Below are 24,272 nucleotides of genomic sequence, written 5' to 3' on the forward strand. Positions count from 1 at the left end.
CACAAACAACAAAAAATTATAAGAATATGATTGTGGAATATTATTTTGCATGATTTTGTTATACAATATTTGTCTGTTCTGGCAGCTTTGACTGGGTGGAGCATGAGCCAAAGAAATACTGTAATAAATCAGGACAGGTAAAGTAATTTTTAAAAGCCCTTGTAACCCAGTTTCATGCACCCCTCACTGAAATGTGTTGTAATGCCAAACTTTGTGTTGTCATGAAGAGATAATTACAGCTAAGAAACAGAGAGTAATAATTCATTAAACCTCCATTAATGGCAAAACGCTAAATTATTAAAAGACTAGTGAATATACACACATCTTGGGAATAAATCAGCAGACTGAGATTTCAACGGCCTATGGACTTATAAAAACACGAAGTGCACATGATCAAACTGATGCAACTTGGTTAAATATTCATACTATTTAATGAAGCTTAAAAGCTGCAGCGGACTGTGTAAAGCATAAAAACCGTTGTTACTGCCGAGAGAGCATCACTTAAGAAAATATATTAAAGAACTATTTAAAAAAAAAGATACAAAGTTTTAGGAAGAGTCTGCATTTATTTGTTAAAACAAAAACAGAAAAACATTTAAAATATAAAATATATTTATTTAAAATTGTAAATAACTGATGTCTATTTTAATATATTTGAAATGATAAATATGTATCAGCATTTTTACTCCAGTCTTCAGTGTCACGTGATCCTTTAGAAATCCTTTTATATGATGATTATGTGCATAAGAAAACATTCTGATTGTCATCAGTGTTGAAATAAGTGGATTCATATTTTTTTTGGAATATTATTTAGAAAATTTTTCTGAATTTGCATGAATAGAAAGTTCAAAAGAACAGCATTGATTTTGGAACATTCTAAATCTCTTTATTGACACTTTTCAGCAATTTAATGCACTTGCTGAATAAAAGTATCAATTTCTTTTTAAAACAAAACAAAATTCAACCTTTTAACATTAAACATACTTATAAATAATATACAAATGTATTTATAATTTATGTAACACACTAATATAATCCAAAATAAATAATGCCTTTAATAAGTATTATTGATATGATTGAAACCACAATATAAGATATTAATATTTAGTTAAAATGAAGTTCAGGGAGTGCAGGAATGTGTGTGGGTATGCTTGGTCAAACTCTAGCTGACTTATAGACATCATGTCTGATTTTTAGCACTCAAACTCTGTCATGTCTGCATACATGATCTCTTTATCCACCTCAAACAGGCACTAATTGCCAGCAACTAATCACATCACTCTCCTATTATGTCTAGTTCTGCATCATCCCTCTCATCTGCAAAATTACCCAGGATAATTAGAGTAAATTATTAACGAGCTAGTTGCAGAGATGACGATGCTATTTGGTGACCTCAGACACTTAAAGTCTGACCATTAGACATTCTACATCTAATGGTTTGAGCATATTAATGCATCCAATAAATCTACGGCACATCGCTTTTTACTAAACTCCTGGGTGGAACATTGAGGAGTTTAAACGAGCTTCATTAGCGATCAAAAGTTTGAGAGTCTGACAAGTGCTGTAAAGCAGTTTCACTCTAAAGATGTGTTTTTAAAGTAGCTTGAGCTTTTAAATCATTTCGTTTAGTTGACTGTTGGGAACAGCGGTGCTCAAATGGGTTCCCAAAAGGCAATAAACGTTTACACTTTTCATAGACAAAGGTGTCACATGACTCAGAAAGTGATGTGTGTGTGTGAGTGTGTTTCTAACCTGTTCAGGGGCCATGTTGGCCATGCCGCCCCCAGGTCCAGGGTTCATGCTCATCTGGTTGCCCATTTGGCCCATGTTGCTTGAGTTGGTGGCCATGGACACGTTGAGGTTCATGCCGTTACTATTGTACATGTTGTTACTGGCCTGCTGGCCGAACTGAGGCGGCGACTGCTGAGTGAACATACTGTGGAGGGAAGCAGATGAATGCATAAGACCCTTCAGGTTGTAAAAACATTTCTTTTCATTTAAATTTTTTTTTTTCGTGATACATAAAAAGTATTACTCATAAAAAGAATTACTCATCGTCATCGGGCCTGTGTGGAATAACATGAAGAAACAGAACAAACTGAGACAGACCAAATCCAGAACTTTGGCAACGTCACCTATATGCTTCAAGAGAGCGACCTGCAAAGCTACAGTATTGTTAAAAGTTTTAGGCACTTGGGTAAAAAAAGCTGTATAATGAGGATGCTGTCAAAAAAATGTCATGCGTCTTTGCGTTTAAAGGGGGGGTGAAATGCTATTTCATGCATACTGAGTTTTTTACACTGTTAAAGAGTTGGATTCCCATGCTAAACATGGACAAAGTTTCAAAAATTAAGTTGTACGTTTGAAGGAGTATTTCTGTTCCAAAAATACTCCTTCCGATTTGTCACAAGTTTCGGAAAGTTTTTTTCGAGTATGGCTCTGTGTGACGTTAGATGGAGCGGAATTTCCTTATATGGGTCTTAGGCACGTCTGCTGGAAGAGCGCGCGCTCCCGTATAGCACAGCACTGAGAGCAGAGGCATTCAGTGATCAGAGCTCTCAACGCAAAAGCCTACTGGCGCTCGTGATTCTTTAGCTCCGCCCACACGTCACGCCTCCAGCCGGTCGTGTTTTTCCGGGAAAAATCGGTACAGACTATCTTTCTCTTATGAATATAATAAAACTAAAGACTTTTTGGAGTTATGAAGGATGCAGTACTACTCTATAGGTACTCAAGATTAACAGGATATTGAGTGAAAACGAGCATTTCACCCCCCCTTTAAAGCAGCTTTTGCCCTCTGTGCACTTGTGCGTATTTTTTCAGGTAGCTTTGCAGGTAGGTCTCTTGAATCATCTCGGAGATGTTGCCACAGTTCTTCTGGATTTGTTCTGTTTCTTTATGTTATTCCAGACAGACTGGATGATGATGAGATCAGATCTCTGTGTGGAGCACTGGCTGCTGTCAGTCAGACTCCTCATGTGAACAAAAACCTCGCTGGATTATTACAATGAATGGCAAAATTTATGTTTGCAAATGTAAACTGATATTTCCTAATGACACACTACAGCAAAAGATAGAAATAACTGACCTAAAACCATTTTTAGCTGGTGAAAATACTAGTGTTCTAATAATTCTGGCCACCACTGTATATACACACACACAAAATGGAGAAATATGTATTCAATTGCAAAAGATTGCATGAAAGATGTAAAACTGCACCTGTTGGCATTCATGTTGCCCTGTGTCCAGCCATTCATGTCAGGGGAGGACTGGAAAGAGGTGTTGCCCTGCGCCTGTTGCATCATGGGACTCTGGGCGTGGCCCATCCTGGGAGACATGAGGGGGCTCTGAGGGGTGGCGGCACCACCGAACCCGCCGTCCGACTGCTGACTCATACCTAACACACACATGCACACCCAGACATGAGGAGACAAATTCTGGTTCGAAATAAGCATACATCAAGGAAATATTGAACACAAATTAAGAAATCATTATTTTATAGCACTTTTCACATTACGCTGTCAAACAACATCCACATTTAGCACCTAGAAATGTATTATAATTGCAACTATGACAAGAACAATGATTAAAAATCACAACATCAAAGTCTGAACACATTTGTGGTTTAGATTAGCTGATCATCATTTTTAGAAATGTCAAAGCAGAAATCAAATTGAGAATATTTCAGCCCTTCCCCATAATCAAAAGTGAGGAATCAAGAGTATACTAGAGGGGTTTAGAGGTGTTATGAGCAGGCAGTAAGGCAGAGTTACGCATGCAGGTTAGTGTTAGTGGCTGAGACAGCCAGAGAAAAGGGGTGGGAGAGTAATGGGCGGGATTGGGGGTGGGGTCTGGGTCACCGCATAATTGGTTTAAAAATCAACTGCTCCGCCTCCACTGATCACCATCAGCCAATTAGTCTAGGCAGGACAGACACTGACACACGACACAGCACTGGCGTAGACATAGGCACGATTGTCAACAGTTTAACACAATGTAAGCTTGGCTTAAATGATACTGGCTTTGACTGCATCAGTAGCTAATGTGTTACAAATAGATCTACTGTGCCAAAGTACAAAGGTGGATGTTCTGGATTATAACAAATAAAAAAGTAAAGTCTTAATGTTTCCGATCTGTTGTATTTTGCTCGTACTTCAGTTATTCAAAAAAGAAAGCGAAATGCAATAAGCATGTCATTTCAATGGAAACCCGACAGGGTCATTGAGAGGGTAGCACAATTTTAAATATGCAAATTATCACACTATTTGTTTTTACAAACTGAGCTGCGATTCATAATTTTGTGGTAATAGATAGCATGCTTTTTATAGAAATTAAGTTGGAAGTAACCTGAAATATTGCTGCAATATATTCATTAGATTAAAGACTTGACAACTACAGACAGATATTTATAAACCCAAATACTCAATGAAAATTACATACATTATCAGATACTAATGAATTTTGGTCTTTAATTTTATGGCAGCATCTAATCTCATAATGATAATCTAATCCAGAAAATATAAATCTCATCAATTTAGTTATTTACTACACACACACACAGTCACTATTTACATTTTTAGTTTTAATTTTTGGGTTTTAGTTATTTTAGAACTTAATTCCATTATTTGCCAAGGCAAGCTTTTTAGATTCAGGTTTTTCATTAAATTTTTTATTTTAGGTTTAATTAAATTATCGAAAAGCTTCTTGATAGTTTAATTAACAATAACAACATATCTTTCCTATTTCCATGGAACACAAAAGATACATTTTTTTAAGATACATTTTTTTAAGATTATGGTGCTTTTTTTTGTCATTTTTGAGTTTAGTCAAATCAAGTCAAGTCACCATTAATAATATAGCGCTATTTACAATGCAGATTGTGTCAAAGCTGCTTTACAGTTGACGTTTAGTCTTCATTCACTTTTGTATGTATTACAAAAAGCTGCCTGGAATGTTAAAATCATCTTTTGCATCCCACAAATGAAAAAAGTTAAAACCCAAGAACATGGGGGATAGCAAATGGTGTCAAAATGAAACTTTTTGCATCAAAATAAGTATTTAATTATTTTAGGATTAAAGACATTTTTTTAAGACTTGATTTGACTGAAGTTGCTGGACTAGTATTTTAACCCAGCTGACAGTATCTGGACTAATGCATTTCTAATTAAACCATGTCGATTGGCCCTGGACGTCACTGATTTATCACACAAGCTCAGCCTGTCGTGTTGCTGGTCGCAGGTGTTTGTGCGTGTGTGTGGAAGCGCATGACACACAGACTTAGAGAAAGGGCAGGCAGTACCTGAGCTGGGGAACTGAAAGGCACTGTGCTGCATTTGAGGGCTCATAACAGCCCCAAACTGTCCGCTCAGACTGCCCAGCATCCCCTGGTTAGCTAGACTCATCTGAGAGCCATGCATGGCGCTGTGGGAGAGGAGCTGGGGGGCGGGGAGGTTGGGAGAACCGGGGGAGAAAGGGCTGCTGGAGGGGGGCGGCGAGGCCAGTCCTGTACCGTAGTTGGGCGGATAGGGGAACTGCTGGGGGTTGGCCTGGGGGATCCGCGGGTTGCTCATGGCTCCGGGCATGCCTGCTGCGGCCGCTGCCATGTTGGGTGGCAGGTTGAGGCCCTGGGTTCGCATGACCATGCTGCGCTGCTGCTGCTGCTGTTGTTGCTGCTGCTGCTGACGTTGTTGGTCCAGCTGACGCTGGCGCAAGTGATTACTCAGCAGCTCTCTCTGCCGCTGGGCCAGCATCTGAGCATTGATTGTCCCCTGGGAAGACAGAGAGTTTAGGCAAGCTCGAGATTGGAGCACAAAGGAGAATGCAGGAAGGGATTTGGTGTACCTGATTAGGAACGTTGGGTCTTAGAGGTAGGTTCATATTTGACACTCCAGTCATCTGATTCATCATAGGCTGACGATTCTGGAGCAGACACAAACAGAAGTGGTAAACTGTAGTATTATTATAAGAAGCATCCCTCATTCTATCATAAGTGATACATCTAAACAACTGATCTGTTCAATACAACAGCACTCTTGTTTATAGTATACTGACTTTACATAAAAAAATGTAATGTAATAGTGCTTTCAAAATCGATTAATCGCATCCAAAATAAACAGATTATGTATCTAGTGTATACTGTGTATATTTATATATGAATACACACACATACATGTATATAATATTTTAGAAATCTTTACATGTGTGTGCGTGTGTCTGTCTGTGTGTGTGTATATTTGATTATTTATGATTTATGTTATAAATATAAATATATAATACATATATTTCTTAAATATATACACGTATGTGTGTGTATTTACATACAGCACACACACATATATTATGTAAACACAAACTTTTATTTTGGATGCGATTCATTGATTTGATAGCACTAGAAGTTAATATTAATTGACAGGCATTTCGAACACAATATAATCTAGAGCTGTATTAAAAATATTGTCTTTGAATGGCATTGAAATCAGCCATTGTACAATATAGTATATTACAAATACACAGTTACTATATAATAAAAATAATTATAAATACTGTATATAATAGTAAAATTGTGTATCATGCGTTTATTTGTGATATATATATATATAAAATATGTTAATCTTAATTACATAGTGATTATATATAATTCGATATAATTTTCAAATTGTAGCTAAAAGTTATGAGGCGTGACCCCTAAATAAACCCAAAATGAGGTCAAGGATTGATTCCTGTAATGACCAGCAGGGGGCAGCTAACCACAGACGATACTATTTCACCAGTCTGATTCAGATTCAATTACACTTTTTGCTTTACAATGCATGTAATGTATATGAATAGAATAAAAAAAGTTCATGCATTTAAGTCTTTGGATTAACAAAGCTAAGTGTCACCAATTAAGTGTCACCAAAACTGTTTGGTTACTAATGTTCTTTCAAATATCTTCCACTGTGTTTAAAGGCACGAGAGGTGACATGGTATTGAAGTGAGTAAATGATTTTTGTGAAAACTCTCTCTTTAAGTAAATGATTATGTGCTAAAAACTAATGGCAGGACTGTTGTTTCATCTCAGGTATGAGAGTATAAACTGTACCTGCTGTGCTTGTAGCCTGTGCTGCAGCTGCAGTCTGAGTGTATTGGGTTGGGTGGGGACGCCCCCGGTGGGCCTGAGTCCTGGTCTGGCCTGCATGCGGAGCATGGGGTAGCCCGGCCTCTGCCCCATCTGTGCCGTCATGCCGTGGAAGCTGGGGTCCTGCATGGGTGTGTAGCCGCCCTGCTGCATGTGGGCCTGGGAGGCGGCGTACTGCTGCTGGCCGTACATGGGAGGCTTCTGATCCATCATCATACTGGGGTCCTGACCGGGGAACTGATCCTGCTCCACCGGCTGAGACTGAACCATTAAACTTAAACTTAGTAACGGCGTATTTTTCTCATGTGTGTGGTATTAATAGCTGGTGCACATCATAAATCAGATTGTTCTGGTACTGGATATTGTATTGATGCACTGAAATTTCAGCAACTGAAAAAGAAATCTTGTGTAATATAACCATTCAATCAGTGTCTCAACTCTAGAAAGATGGCAACAAAACAGCTTGTAAATAATGTCATATGAAGTTACATTTACCTTCCTTACATTTACCTTTCAGTGTCTATAGTTTTTAGTTTGTTTATCTCTAGAGAGGAGAATTTAGCTAATCTACTATATTGAATATTTATTATATTTTTTACTTAACCTTTTTTCTCTCCATTATTTCTGTTTGCACAAAATCTGACATGAAAGCAAGTTTGTTTAAATTTTGTATGTTCATATTTCAACAACAAGTTGGAGTAAAAGATGATTATATTAAAAAAGTTAATTTAAACCTGTCTTAAATGAAATGAAAATGTTTATATATAACTTGTTATTTAAGTGTTAATTATTCTAAGTACATTTGATTAATTAATATTAATAACTGATTAACTCCACGGCTTCCGTGTTTCGGTAAAACTGTTTTGGTGCATCACTAAGTATTCTGATTAGTCAATAATGTGAAAGAGAAAAACATTTGTTTTCATTATTAAATGCAAGTTTAAACAAACTCTCATGAAAACCAGTTTTTATTACAATCACCGTTTAAATGAGTAGAAACATAATTATATCATTAAAGAGAGTGTAATTTAAATGTTTGATATGAGTGCTCATAAATCTGATCAATTAGCTGATTAATAAATAACTCATTTTTTGATAGTAAGTTGTAAGTACATTTGATTAATTAATAGATATTTAAATAAAGTTTAATTTTGGTTCTGGGGTTTGGTAAAAAAATAATTTCCGTGCATCACTAGTATTCTGATTGGTCAATATGGTTAAAGAAAAAAGGAGACAAAAGTGTTCAACCTACCTGTCCCACTAAAGCCGGGATGCCTAGAGCACGGTCGATCTCCTCTAGGCCGTCAAAATCTTTGAGAACTGTGTAGAGCTGGCTGAGCAAAGCACCCTCATCGGCCGGACCCTCAGGGGCAGGAGGGCACAGAACATCCTCCTGAGAACCGCTATACATAGAGCTTACAGAGACGAGACGCTTTCATTAAAGAACTGAGATATGAATGATGGGATATCCCATCACATATTACATCTGAGTGTATCTGTCTAGTTATTTATAGGACAAAATCAACAAGTGTACACAGCACACACCTCCAATAAAGTAGAGGACCTAACAATAGTGACACTAATAAATGCTGTTTACCTGTTCTGGTTCCCAAATGGCACCGGCTCTATAGGCATCACACTGTCTGGCCATGGAGCCGTCTGATTGGGCGGTGCTTGTTGCTGGGGAAACTGGTGGCCAGCCATGCCCATGTCCATGTTTGACTGGGCTGAGGGAGAAACAGCAGATGATAAAACATGATTTAAACTTTTAATTGTAAATAAATCGCCCACTAAAAAGTCTACTCTTCCTGCTCTATGTCTTTTTACCATTGGACATCATCTGGGACTGAAGCATCTGTCTGGGTCCAGGCTGGCTGTTGGGTCTCATGGGCATGCCTGCCCCAGAGTTGGGCACCATGCGAGAGTGGAGCGCCCCCTGCGGGAGAGAGTGCTGGCCGGCGGGAGCAGTTGTGACGGGTGAAGCCGCGTTACCGACGGGACCGGGACCCTGTGCGCCCCAACCTTCCTGTTGCATACCTACACGGGGACCGTTATTACCCATCACTCCTTTAAGAATGAGAAAGAGAAGGCCTTTTAATTTGAAGGTAACGTTTATTAAATACAAATAATGCAATCTTTTTTTATAGTAAGAATTTACACTACTGTTCAAAAGTTTGTGGACAGTGACACCTCTTTTAAAAAGTAATGAACACTTTTATTCAACTAGAATGAATAAAATTGATCAAAAGTGTCAATATAGACATGTTAAAAAGGAAGGCAAACCTTTAGTATAGGGATCAGTTCTTTCTATTAACTAGTTGCTTATTAGCATGCCTATTAATAACATATTGACTGTTTATTAGTACTTATAAAGCACATATTCTACATCCCTAATCCTAACCAATACCTGAACTAAACCTTACTAGTTAATGGTTTGTTAATAACGAGAATTGGACCTTAAAGGGGGTTGAAATGCTATTTCATGCATACTGAGTTTTTTACACTGTTAAAGAGTTGGATTCCCATGCTAAACATGGACAAAGTTTCAAAAATTAAGTTGTACGTTTGAAGGAGTATTTTTGTTCCCAAAATACTCCTTCCGGTTTGTCACAAGTTTCGGAAAGTTTTTTTCGAGTATGGTTCTGTGTGACGTTAGATGGAGCGGAATTTCCTTATATGGGTCCTAAGGCACTTCTCCCGGAAGAGCGCGCGCTCCCGACCCGTATAGCAGAGCACTGAGAGCACAACAGACTTCACTGATCAGAGCGATTCACTGATCAGAGCGAGAGCATCGCGACAACCCTGCACAGACAACCCTGCACAGATTACCAAAAAAAAAAACAGCATTAAGGGACCAGTGGATGGAGTTTATTTTTACAGAGAATCAACGGAGTTGTGCAAGTGTTTTTGTTTGTTCCCTGCATTTCGAAGATGCTTGTTCACAAGGCCCAGTTTGACGACGGATTTGCGTATCGTTTATTTCTTAAGGATGATGCAATCCCAAGGAAAAAGGGCCACGATCGTGTGTTGGAACCGCAGGCAGTGAGTAAAACTGCTTCAAATATCTCTGCCTCCTTGTTAGTGCGTCCGCCTCCCATGCCGAGACCCGGGTTCGAGCCCCGCTCGGAGCGAGTCGTTGCTGCTGCTGCTCTCGTTCAGTTTCAGCCTCTGGATCTGATTCTGGATCATAAATAAACGGCTGAATGTGACTGTAAGCTATGGTTTGTTTTGGATGATGGGTTTTTCCTCACGGTGTCACAGCTTCCACATGCTCTCAACGCAAAAGCCTATTCGCGCTCGTGATTCTTTAGCTCCGCCCACACGTCACGCCTCCAGTCGGTCGTGTTTTTCCGGGAAAAATCAGTACAGACTATCTTTCTCTTATGAATATAATAAAACTAAAGACTTTTTGGATTTATGAAGGATGCAGTACTACTCTATATGTACTCAAGATTAACAGGATATTGAGTGAAAACGAGCATTTCACCCCCCCCTTTAAAATAAAGTGTGGCCAAAAGGATTATTTCAAGAATATTATATTAGAGTAATACTGGTTTATTTAATTGGGTTGTGAAATTTGGCAAATTAGGAGTTTATTGAGGCAAAAGTCACAGACGTTTGTTAATAATATTATTCAGTGGAAAAACAACATTATATCATTAGTGGAGAAAAGGTTGTTGTTGTTTTTTTTAATGAAAGGTATTTAAATTTTTTTTCTTTTATAAAAACATGCACTTATAAATGGTGCATAATAACACCACAAACATTTTTTTTTGTAAAAGAAAATGCGTCACTATTAATTTCTTGCCTTAATAAACTCCTAATTAGCTGCTTATTAATAGTTAGTAAGATGGTTCTTGAGTTTATGTATTGGTTAGGATTAGGGATATACAATATGGTCATGCAGAATATGTTTTTTATAAGTACTAATAAACAGCCAATATGTTAATAATAGACATGCTAATAAGAAACTAGTTAATAGTGAGAATTGGTCCCTTTATCCATGTGTTATCAAATTGTCTAAAAATAAGGCATAGTGATGTATGTTTTGCAACATGTCTGTATGTTTTATAAGGCTTGTCTGACTTAGCCAGAGTATCAAAGACCTAAGCTAAGGGTCAACTGACAAATATTAGATATAGAAAAGAAAATAGTGGTATATATCATTTCATGCGCAGAAATGTGATATTTAAAAATCCGACCACCTGAAAAACGTTGACATGATCACAGCAGAAGCCCTGCTATTCTTTCCTAAGGTTATGAGTCATTCATATCTAACCGCTCACAGTCTCACCTTATGCGCACATTCAGTTGCAAGCGAATGCAACCCACTAAACACAAACACACAAACAAAAGCCACACAGAGGGGCTTGCTTTTGATCTGACTCAACAGTTTTGTGCCGTTTTACACATTTGTCTTCTTCTCAGCCAACAGCGTCATGCTTGACTGTGCATTACTTGGTTTGTACATGGTCGGTGCGGCACTGGAACTTTCCTCTCACTGTAGGTGTAAGTGTGGGGGAAGCCCTTTGTTCTGCAGCACATGCACAGACAAACTTCACTCCTGGCCTTTATTTTTTGTTATTGCATCGGTAGCACTGCAGTGCGCTGCATTTCGGACCCCAGCTAAACTCACCTGCATTGACCATGTTGGGCTGATTAGGCATGACACTGTGGTTTCCCATCATGCCTTGCTGCTGCATGAGCGAGTAGGGGCTGTTGTTCCTCATCTGAGGGTACTGACCCTGAGCTCCTTTAGCAGGCATGTTCATATCCAACGACACGCTTCTGACCGGAGGAGCTCTGCCGGGCTGACCCGGTCGCTGCGCACTGAAAACTATGAACACAAACAGCAAATAACAATAAATTGCAAAAATAACCGTGGTATTAACGGTTTACAAAAAATACACAAACTTTCAAAACCTTGGAGTTGAAGACTCATGCTCTTTATTCTCTTATGCACACCAAAGTTTTGTATCATAACATGGTTTGTGTGTGAACACTAAGGAATGTAGGATCACTTTTTGTACTAATAGTCGACAATTGTCATGCAAATGACTAAACACACACAAACTGTGTGTAGCATTAGTGGTCTATGCAATTTCTGGCAAGTCTTCGATGACGGTGTGTGACAGAATAATCACAGCTGAAGTGATGCAGGTGAGAAACAAACGCGTCATGAGAAACTCATGTTCCACCAGCTCAGAGTTTCGGTCAGCCTCTGGGCACATTTGAATAGTTTCAGGGTGTTTCACACAAAATATGACTAGTAAACGTAAAGCACTCTGGGTACTCTTCATTTTCAAGCTTGTGTAATTCCAAATATGTTTTTGCAAATGCATTGGGATGCTGTTCGTGGACACAGTGATTTTCCTCCTGCTGCCATCTTGTAAACAACTGCAAATAAAACCCAAGACTACTCAGTGAACCTCCTTGTAAGTCGGTAGTGTGTGAACCTCCCAGGGCATTTACATGACACAATTTTCAACTAAAAACTGAAAATTTATATGCATTTTAGCCAGTCATTTACAAAGTGAAAATGAAAATGCAAACTTTTGTAAATTGGTTTTAAAGTGCAAGTTTTTAAAAATGATACCATTTAAATTGTTTGCCATCTATGTGTAAGCTACAGAAATGAGAATTTGTGTATTAGGCCGATCAATGATGTGTGAACGTACCCTCAGTCATTTATTTTTTCTTTGCAACTGTTTACCAATTTGGCAAGTACATAATGCCAAGCGTTTTAAAATCTGTTCAGATTTCACAAGTCATGTACTTTATTCCAGCCATTGGGTGAAAACTGCAGGAGAATGTGTGTGTGTTACTCACTCTGTTGGCCCACAGCCTGCAGTGCTCTCTGTTGCTGGGGACCCAGGCTGGCTCCACCCTCTCCAGTCATCTGCAGGATGTCATTGATGATTGACTGCTTGTCCACAGCAGCAGGCAAAGACACAGGCCGGGAATCTGAGAACAGGCCCGGCTGACTGTTTTGCAGATCATCCAGAATATCATCCAACTCACTCGACTGCAAACACAGAAGGGAATTCCTTTAGCTTAGTATTTTAATGTGGTTTAATCAGCTTGTAGTCTAATTAAAATGTGTTTGTCAAGGTCACATTTCTGGTGGGTTTGTATGCACATGAAAATATCCTCTTGTACATAACATTCCAATGCATCTTATCATACATAACAACATAGTTACAAGGTTTGGTATCTCAGTCTTGTGGATTTCGACCTCAGCAGGGAAATGCTGGAGAGTTCGAAGTCTGCCTGCTGAAACACACCCCTCTCCCTCTCACATGTACACACACACACACACAGGGCTGGAATCTAGGACACACTTCACATCGAGTTAAAGCAGGCTAGGCGAACACTACTCCATTTGCCATGGTTTGGTTACCATCTTTAAACCCTAGATTGCTTCGCCCTCAGAGCAAGATCTTCTAAATGCACACACTTTGCATGGGCTGGAACGCAGCTTGACTTTAAATACATCACTGATCTGACTTTTAAAAGACATCATCAATCATAAGCTTTTAAAAATATTTATTACCTTAGAAATCTAAATGCACACTTGGCTGTAGTGCACTACAGTCCTGATGTATATATGATGCATTTGAAACACCGGCCCCTAATGCATTGCAACTTTTTTTTATTCTGGCTCGAGTTTGAAAAAAGTCCAACTCGGCCTGTTGAGATAAAGAAACCTTATACAGCAGTGCATTTCAGATAAACAATGTCGACTCGAAGATTCAGAACTGTACTTTTGTTTATCCAAGACTGTCGTCGTCTATCAGAAAAGACTACTATAAAGTTCTACTAAATGACATTAAATAAATGCTAAATCAAGTGTGCCATACACAAGCACTCTACATCTGGAGATATAAACATTTATGCTTGTTAATATTACTGATCTTAAGAGAACGCCAGTTCTGGAGCTTTTAATAATCATGCATTAAAGTCCTTAAGCAACCACAAGGGGGCAGCACACGTGACATCTATATTACTATCAGGATCTATCTATAGTTTGCATACTTCCATTTCTTATAAATAATTTATATAAATTATATAGATATATATGAAATGACTAAATATGCATAGATTTTCATTCTCTGCCAATTTTAAATAAATCTATTTAATTATAAAAATCAAAACGAAAACCAGATTAACAATTTCATTATAGAAAACTATACACATAAAACGTAATTTTACAAATTAGGTAAAATGGAGTAAAAACAGACAACATTGTGTTTAAAATCAAACACAATATTAACTTCTTAATTCCTAAATTGTTGTATAAAATCACATTTGCACTCATGGTATTCTGACATAAACAGCACTTGTGTGATATGCGCTCGGTGCTCGTGTGAAATCGCTTACCATTTGATATAAATATGAGACAAAAACTGATACAGGAGCATTTTGCCCCAATATCTTGCATTTTAGGGCATTCATGGAGTTTTTGCCCTGCATCATATTTGTCAACAGCAATATGAAATGTAAGATGACGTACAGGTCTGGAGACGGGGCCAGTTTGTTAACTGCATTAAAATATTTTAAACGTGTTATTTTTCATAACTAATTCATTAAGTTAATGCATTAAACTGAGCCCTTATATTATATATATATATGTCTAGTAACTTTCATTTCAGGGCAGTGAGGTGCAGTGGAAGAGATTTTATGTGAGTGTGTGTGTGTGTGTGTGCTTAGGGGTTGTTGTGGAGAGTAGTTAATGTGAAAGGTCAAAGATCACATGTTGTATATATTGTTCTGTAAGCTGTAAGTTTGCCTTCATGCAGCCTAATGAAACCGTCGGCTTCTCCTTGCCATTGATTTGCGACTCGGTGTGCAGTGTGGAGGAAAAACGCTGCACAAACAGGATGTGAGCGGAGAGGAGGAACTGCTTAATGAGGTCACTCTCCTTGTGTAGCGCTCGGAAGCTCTTTTCCCAATCTCTCTCTCTCATCTCATACACACAGACACACACACACACACACACTTGTGTGAGCACCACCTGTCCCTGGCTGCCCTCTTGAATCAAACCTGCTGCTGATTATTCACTGTCCATGCATCTCACAGGCTGCTTGTTTCAGCCTTTCTCTCCTCTTCTTTCCAATTATCACTCCCTGCTCTCTCTCCTGTGTATTATCTGTGTGCACTCGCTCAGTCCAGACAGGAAGGTGCCTGTGCATTAGCATGGATTCTTTATATCGTACTGAGCTGCACCTTCATGGATGACTTTCTCGCCAGTGGGAGCGCTGACGTCAGTGTGATGTTGAGCCAATAGTGGAGATGTATGAGAGCTGTGGTTCTCTTCGGCTATCAGTAGAACTATCTGACATATTCCACTATCATTTACACTTTTGGATGTGGGTAGTTGATAAATGACATGTCCATGAACTTTTACTGTTAACATCACAATCTGAAGTCAAACTCCATATGAACATACAAGAGAAAGTGTATAATTAGAGGTTCTGTGACTGGCAGGAATTTCTTTTTTAAAACATTTTAAATCATTTTTTTGCAGTTCACATTAATAGTCTTAAGGCATGAGAAAATACATTTATTTTTATTATTATTAGGTCAAAGGAACTGCAGATAAAGTATCATTCAAAAGATGATTTAATATTTTTAAAAGAAGTCTCTTTTGCTCACCAAAGCTGCATTTATTTGAGTAAAAACAGTAACTTGTGAAATACTATTATTTTTATATATTTTCAAATGTAAATGACTGCTGTGACTAGTTAGTTTACTTTACTATTGCGAAGATTACTGCAGTCTTATCTTCAGAAATCATTCTAATATGTTGACTGCTTATTATGTTTTTGTGGAAACTGAGATAAAAAAAAAAAAAAAAAAAATTCCAGGACTCTGTGATGAATAGACTGTTCAAAAGCATTTCAAATATTTGAAATAGAAATCATTTGTAACATTATAAATGACTATAATGAAGGACCACCAATAAGTACGGTCTAACATTTAGTGTTGCATTATATGCTTGGAATGTAATAACATCATATAAATATATTTAAACACTTATTTTAATGTGTCAGAACCTTGTGTATTACATTGTAACTTAGTACATTTGAATGTAGGCATCTTAGCATAACTTTAGCTTTTTTTAGCTTTAGCTAAATTTCATATAACATTGTTTCAATGCAATTTTTTCAGAAAAATAAGATGGCACAATAACTGCTGCTATGCAGTACTGCAGAGGACCCCTGTGGTTGTGGACCCCCTGTTGAAGAGCCCTAAAGAAATACTATGAATACAAAACTTCCACCATTAGTCCAAGTACGAAATAAAATCTCAGTGCTGGTTTGATTGGGCGGAGGGAGTTAGTTGTGTAGACAGGAGCAGGACCGAGGGGGTAAGAGGGGTTACAGGGTTAATTGGTACACAGAGGAACCACCAATAAAGCGACAGTGTCAGGGTGGGGACAGCTGTCTGCACTGCTTGTGTGTGTGTGTGTGTGTGTGTGTGTGTTCAACCGAGGAATGGTGTCAGGGTGCCGATTAGAGCTCTGTGAGAGATTGGGAAGGGCACAGGAGTGACACCCTATCCTGAGTCACACTTCCTGCTGCAGAGACACACACATACACCTCCGCAAGCGCATCAGACTGTAACACACACAACGCTATCGAAGCACACTCAGGGAAAGACAAACCATCACTGCCACAAATAGAAACACTAAAATCCTTCTCTGTATGGGTATGTAGAGACACAATAGCACAGAAGACCTAGCAATGTTCCCAGCGAGTTGCTAAGCTGTCTGCTTATTCATGCTAACTAAAAGTGAACGTAGTAAATTTAGTGATTTGGAACACTCTACCTACAAAACCGTATTTAATTATAATCAAAAATAGTTAATTATAATTAAAAGTATTTAATTATAATTAAAAAAATAATAAAAAAAAAAAAGTGTAAAAAAAAAGAGTCAACTTATAATTATATGAATTTGTTTTTACCTATTTTTTTTAATCTTACTGGATCATTTATAATATTGATTTTATTTATCAATACTTTTTTGTCTCCGTCAGTCATCTTGTACAATAACAAAAATCAACCATGAATCATACAATATGTTATATACTGGGCATTCCATTTCGAACATTCCATTCCTTTCACTGAGCTTGTTGCAATGCATTATGGGTTTGCCTTTTCCATGAAGTATGCATGAGAGGCAAATCTGGCCAAAACAGGCTGTCTTATAAGACATTGTAATGTCACTGTCTACGTTTTAGAACAGCATTTGGATCTTAACTGTGCTTCTGATGCTGTAAAATGCTGTCGAGCTACACAGCTGCTTTGAAACGGAGCAAGAGAGATGCAAACTGGGACATACAGGATGTAAAAGAGACTGTGAGAGATTGAATGATCAATAGGTTGAGCGAGAGTGAAAGAGAGAGAAAAAGAGGGATTGATGCATCAGTGAACGGAGCGACTGAAGCCACCATAGCTGCCTGGGTGACAACAATATGTGCATCTGGATCATTTCTACCGTCTGCCATAAAAAGTGCATTTTTGAGTCACCAAAAGCATTTAACTGCAAGCCAACTGTGAAAATAAGCTTGAGCAGTGAACGACGCTGGTGGAGGTCAGGAGGCACGAGTCAGTGAAGTCTCCTTGAGTCTTGCTCTCTGCCATCATGACCTTTCCTACAGATCCCTGCTTCTCTTCAGTCTCAGCTGCAGCTCTATCACACCAGCCGCAGGAGAAAGAGAGAGATGAGTGGCTCTGTTCCAAACCCTAGTGAGACACCTCACTGTCTGCACGGGCAGCTACATCGGATTACTCACAAGAGACTCGAATGCTTTAAACTGATTACAATCGAGTCCGGTGTCAGCATGTTGCTAAACTAATGACTTAAAATACAGAACACTCCTATGCTTTTCAAAACATTTTCATTCGTTTTTTATTTTTAATAACATTTTGAATGACTTTTTCTCTTCTTCAAATGCATACGTAGTACTAAATAAAATATAGTAACATATGACATGGTTAGGGTTACTTCTGCACTATTCTGCACTATAGCGTATAACCCAAATAAATTTGCTAATGGAATGTTGCCTTTTTTGGTACATTTAAAAAAAAAATATATATATTATTTTTATGAAATAACTGGATCAAATTAAACATGAGGTCATGTGACCCCAAAAAAAGAAAAGAAAAGAAAAAGCATTAAACAGTATACAGTGTGCTAGTATTCCATTCCAAATATTCATTAGCAGTCATTAACCAAGACCATCACAGTGCATTCTGGGATTGTCCCTTCTGTGATTTTTTTTTTTTAAGTTAAGTTTGGTACCAGTAGGATTGATTTTTAATATATGAATACTTTTATTATACAAGGTGCATTCAATTGATCAAAATTAGCAGCAAAATATTTGTTACAAAAGATTTCTATTTCAAATCAATGCTGCTCTTTTGAATATTCTTTTCAAAGAATCCTGAAAAAAACAACAACGTATCGCTGTTTCCAGAAAAATAATAAGAAACATTCCTTGAGCAGCATATTAGTATGATTTCTGAACGAAAACTGGAGAAATGACTGATGAAATTTGAAAAGGTATTAAAACAGAAAACGGTTCTGCAAAACTGTAATAATATTTCGGTATGTTGTTCTTTTATTGTATATTTGAATAAATAAATCCAGCCATGGTCAACGACTATTTTTCGTAGCGACTTCCTTCATAAACATAAAAAATAAATTGTATCGACCCTAAACTTTTGAAGTGCACAGTGCAGGTGTTGTCTAGGCAGGCAGCTCACTAGGGCTTGGTCCTCCCTCTCCACGCCTGCCACATTTCATCCTCATTTCTCCCGCATCCTCAGTAATTCGATTTAATTATTTTTTTCTGTGCGTCTGCTTGACCATGGCTCTTCCTGTCCCGCTGTGGCCTCTCTGCTCAGTAAATCACTGTACTTAATGTTCTCAATGGCGCTGTCGTGGAGAGCGTGAGGGTCAGAGGTTCCTCACTAGTGGAACTCTGGGTCTTTTCCTGGTAACCGAGGGGCTGTGAGGTCATTCTGCTAACAGGCTAACAGCAGCAGCTTCCCGAGACCACTGCTTTGATTTGACAACTATGACTCAATTTGTGGCTCAATCAACAACTTTTAAAAGAGGCCCGGAAGGCCCAATGAGCACAAACACACACAAACAGGATCATCTCTCTATTCTGTTGCCTGGCCCCAGACGCTTCTCTAACTTTACCGCCGCTGTGCCAGGCGTGATTGGTGCACGGTGCCAGCTCTGTAGGGCATGTGCCAACCGCTGTGCCAGATGAGATGCATGGAACACCACCGAGACACCTTTTTTCAAATGTCACAGAGCTGCTTCTGAGAAAGTCCTGCCAGTTTCCCACAGAATCGACTTCCTGTGACAGAGCTCTCACTTTCCTTTTCTCTCTCTCGCGCTCTCTCTCTTTCTCTCTCTCCAGCTGGCTGAGTCATTTATATCCCTGCTGTTACCATACTGCCTCGATCTGGGGCGTCATTGGCCGGTTTATAAATCTGTTGTTTGCTCTACTTTCACACCCAAATAGAGAGAAATACAAAAAGAGATAAGGAGGAAAGGAAAGGATGCACACACTCTTAACAATACAGCAATGAAACTGAAAAAAGGCGATAAGAGCGTTTGAAAGCGTCGGTATCAGCTGTCATCTCGGTTATTTCTGCATGAGAATCCACAACACTGGCTCACGACCTTTCCAACGTGCAATACTTCTCATATTTAACCAAAACGATCCTTACCCACACCCACTAATGATAACTCTTGCCTGCATTTCACCACAGACACATTACGATTCAACGTATTTAAAAAATAATCAAATTCAAAACCAGCAGAAGCGATTCAGGTGGTGTTTTGCATATATAAACTCTCAGTACTTTCTGTTCAGTTAAGCTCCATTGACAGCATGCTATCAGTCACCACAGAAAATATTGCAATGCATTTAGTCTTAATTTTTTTAGACTTGGATTATCTCGAAATGGTGAACCCTCCAAAATAAAATAAAATAATTAATCATGAAAATAATAATGATAATAATAGTAATAAAAACAAATATAACAATAGTAATAATAATAAAAATAATAAAAAAATATATATTAAAAAATTAGGTCATGTCCAATCTCCTATAAGACTATTATTTTTTAATTTTCAAAGTAAAAAACAAACAAACAAACAAAACCAATAAAAACCCTGTGCATGATACCAATGAGGTATGAGTCAAAATTATTTTGTGGTAATATGGAGCTTAACTTGTATTAAATATTTCTTGGTTTATTGCCGGGTTGGTGACATCACTTACCGCCTCCACACGGTCATAGCCGCCATCATTTTTCTCCATCTTAATTCCTGGCATCTTACTGCCCTCCACCTTTATTTCACCAGGTTCCATTTTGATGCCTTTATCCTTAAGTACATTATCATCTTTATCCAGTAGGTAGCGCAGCAGGGCGTTGTCCTTCTTCTTGGGACTGACGGGTTCTTGTTTAATGGCTAATTCAGCCCCACCGGCCACCCCACCTGCAGTATCCTGACATAGCTCCTTCCCCGTGGCCTCGGCTGTGAGTTTGGCCAGGTCGACGGGTGACGAGCTGTTCTGGAGAAGTCTATGAAGGATCTTGTGTTTCTCCTTCAGGGAAGTGCCATGCGTCCCTGCTCCGGTTTGAGCGCCTATGCCACCATTCCCTGGGCCGCCATTGGGGTCCTTACACCCGGGCTCTCCACCAGCCATTGGAGGGGGTGAAGTGGACTCGATAGGCTCCGTTTTAGTGGTGAGGAGCTGCAGGAGTTTAGTATGGCCTTTGTTGTCACGTAGCCGGTTCTGCGGATCACTGGCATCCGGGTTGTTAAACTGGCCAAGGTTGCCCTTTTCGTCTCTTGGCTGTTCGATGCCATCATCCTGCCCGCCATTACCCTGCTCTGATTGGTTCTGCTCTCCGAATGATTCTGAGGCACCCATTTTGTTCAGCATGTGAAGACTGCCGCCCACTGCGGCTGGTGATCCCAACTTCCTGTCGGGCGAGCCCAGTGATTGGCCGTGGCTCACAACATGGCACTCGCTAAGTGCCTGGAGGGCATTCAGGGAACTGCTTGTGTAACCATGATTCGCGCCTGCTCCCCCATTGCCACCTGTACTGCTAGTGCACATGCTCGCAGGTGAATGTAAGCTGCCTGCTGGGGAGAACTGCGGCGGGGGCAAGCGTGGAGATCCTACCATTCCGGGACTGGCTCGGTGGCGTGGAGAAAGCATGCCCGGACTGCCCTGAGAAGGGCTGCTCAACTTCAGCGGATAGCCACTGCCCTGAGGTGTGGCCGCCTGCATGGTTGCCGAATGGCTCATAGTTCCCGGGCACCCAAAACGGTGGCCCTGTACCGGGCCGATGGCGCCGGGCTCCTTCTGGCCACCAGGAGAGGGGAAAGTGGATGTGTTGCTACTGATGGTGGCATCCTGTCCCTGGGGGGCACCGGAGGAACATGCTGTATTGGGAGAACTCATGGGATTCATGGTTCTGCCCATATTCTGAGCATTTCCAAGATCAGGGGTCATGCCGCAGATGGGCTGCTCCCTAAAACAGAAAAAAATAGATGTTTATAGTCGCTAACAGATTATTTAAAGAGCAAATAATGCATACATACCATACATGCCACACACAGCACAAACATACAGTAGTTTTATAGACAAAGGTGAATTTAACAATTATACAAAAAAAAAAATCAAAATTAGTGAACATGTTTCCATTACCCTTCAAACTGTGCAAACTGAAAATGCAAACTGAATATACAATCAACGGAAACATTTCAATTTCGCACAAGCTCAAATATATAGAAAAACAAGTTTTTACGCTAACATGAGGTGGTTTTTTGGCAATTTTTTGACAATTTCGCAAAACTGCAATGGAAACAGTTTTTTTTTTTACCATTTATAGGTCACCTGGCGTACGTAAATATCACATGTTCATTCTTTAATGTACTATAACCTCCAAGAAAACACCTCATAGATGGCCACCGTCAAGTTTAAGAGGCTTTCCTTGCTATTAATGCTTGGATAGTTTACACTGCACATGTCTGAACTGCATTATGGCCCCGACATGGCCACTCCAGTCAATACTTGTGTTTATACCAGACACGCAGAATGAAATTTCAGAAGCGGCTCTCCGCACTGCTTTGCTAAAGATACACACGTACTTCGATTAAAAATAATGCCTGGAGCGGTGGCTGCGATGGGCTATTTGATAAAACCTACCAACATCCATCACCATGACATTTTGCGAGAAGAAAAAAAAATTACACATAACATCACACATTAGTTGCATAACATTGGTTATTGGAAACACTGTCATTTCGCAATGTTTTTTTTATCGACAACATTTACCCCATTTTCCGGACTATAAGTCGCACTTTTTTTTCATAGTTTGGCTGGTCCTTTGACTTATAGTCAGGTGCGACTTATTTATAAAAATTAATTTGACATGAACCAAGAGAAATGAACTAAGAGAAAACATTACCATCTACAGCTGCGAGAGGGCGCTGTAGAGAGCGTAGAGCACCCTCTCGCGGCTGTAGTTGGTAATGTTTTCTCTTAGTTCATGGTTCTAAATAAATGCGACTTGCAGTCCAGTGCGACTTATACATGTTTGTTTCCTCATCATGACGTATTTTTGGACTGATGCGACTTATACTCAGGTGCGACTTATAGTCCGAAAAATACAGTAGTTTATTATCACAAAAGTTGTAATATAGTAATGATTGTTACGATCTAGAACCATTAAAAATATGTAATTGAAAATTTAGTAACTGAAATCAGAAAAAAAAATCTAAATATATGATAAAAACTAATTTTATATTTTATTAGACATGTTGCCTTGGCGACTAACTGAAATTTAAGTACTTACTAAATTTAAAATAAAAATAAATCTTAAAGAAATCAATAAACAACAAATATTAAAATAAAAATGTAATAAAAATATAAAAAGATTTAAATTATTAATAAATACTATATTAAAATAAAAATTAAGCAATTAGAATTAGCCATTAGAGTAACCCCTTAACACTAAGTTAAAAAATTTGGTGTATATCCTATCCTACACCATTTAGTGCACAAAAAAATCCTTCAAACTAACACTGAAAGAGGGACCCAAGGGGCCCATTAAGAAATCACCAAGCGATCACCCAGAACACTAAGGCCTAAGCAACCATTTATCAAATATGCTAAAAAACACTAAGCAACCGCATATCAATGTCCTGGCGACAATTCCCTGGCACAGCTTTAATACAATGCAAAATTTTTAATTATTGTAACAAAGAAATAGACATAAAAAGTGAGAAGAAAAAACTGAAACCGAAAACAATGCCTCAGTTTAGGCATGGCATTCTGGTCTCACCAGGCTGACACGTGCTATTGTTGACAATGGGGTTTTAATTGTGATCCAAGGAATTAATATTGATTTCCAAGTAAATTCTATTGAAACTATTACATTACATTTATCCAGTGCAGTCATTTGTTAAATTAATCTCATAGTCAGGAAGCGGGGCTTCTAGTGCTCCAAACAAGGAATCAGAGAAAAGAGCTTAAGCTGAATTTCAGGAATGGCTTAATTAACTAAAGTATGTTTCAACAGAGAAGGTTAAAAGAGAGGAAGGCATTGGTATCAAAGAAAAACAGCAGTGCTCATCCTTCAAAACAAGCCACGGGACAGAGAAAACCAGAGGTTTTGCTGTCATATCCCCCTGTAATGTAGAAATCACCTTTGTGTTTAAAGCTTTAAGCAAGCTACATACTAAAAACTAGCTCTGAGCTAATAAATGCATAGACATGCCTTTGTTTTGAGCATGCAGGATGAATCAATGGTCAAGCTATACTGTGTGTTACTGTGCTTTAAGACAGCAGCCCCCCTCCCGCTGTGAGCTCACTCTGGATTTAATGTTTATCTGTGCTCGACACCACAGCCTAACACTGCTGCTATTGTCTCAGAAAGCAAACCAGTGTTCCTGCTTCACATGCTGTGAGAGAGATAGAAACTCTGCAGCTAACACATGAAACTGTGTTCACAACTGCCTGCTGTGGATCCATGCTTTACTAAGCCATACACTCCAAATGATTTGATTTTATTTGAAACGGTGAAAAAAAAAATACCTGTAATTTATTCA

The 24,272-nt window shown here is 38.8% G+C and overlaps 1 protein-coding gene across 4 annotated transcripts in view; it reads right to left on the reverse strand.

Annotated features, from left to right (window-relative positions):
- Positions 1-24,272, reverse strand: part of ncoa2 (nuclear receptor coactivator 2) — a 94,937-nt gene that overhangs the window by 5,504 nt on the left and 65,161 nt on the right. For 3 of the 4 annotated variants that reach the window (XM_026201053.1, XM_026201054.1, XM_026201052.1), the window contains exons 11-21: positions 20,428-21,691; positions 12,947-13,142; positions 11,754-11,954; positions 8,945-9,184; positions 8,715-8,844; positions 8,370-8,532; positions 7,082-7,378; positions 5,842-5,919; positions 5,300-5,768; positions 3,220-3,397; positions 1,753-1,936 (exon numbers count right to left, since the gene is read on the reverse strand). In XM_026201053.1, coding sequence (XP_026056838.1) covers positions 1,753-1,936; positions 3,220-3,397; positions 5,300-5,768; positions 5,842-5,919; positions 7,082-7,378; positions 8,370-8,532; positions 8,715-8,844; positions 8,945-9,184; positions 11,754-11,954; positions 12,947-13,142; positions 20,428-21,691 — 3,400 coding nt within the window. The remainder of the gene's footprint in view (positions 1-1,752; positions 1,937-3,219; positions 3,398-5,299; positions 5,769-5,841; positions 5,920-7,081; positions 7,379-8,369; positions 8,533-8,714; positions 8,845-8,944; positions 9,185-11,753; positions 11,955-12,946; positions 13,143-20,427; positions 21,692-24,272) is intronic. The other variant, XM_026201055.1, reaches the window with a different exon arrangement.

This window comes from Carassius auratus, chromosome 24 (genome assembly GCF_003368295.1).
Source record: "Carassius auratus strain Wakin chromosome 24, ASM336829v1, whole genome shotgun sequence".
Classification (NCBI taxonomy): Eukaryota; Metazoa; Chordata; class Actinopteri; order Cypriniformes; family Cyprinidae; genus Carassius; species Carassius auratus.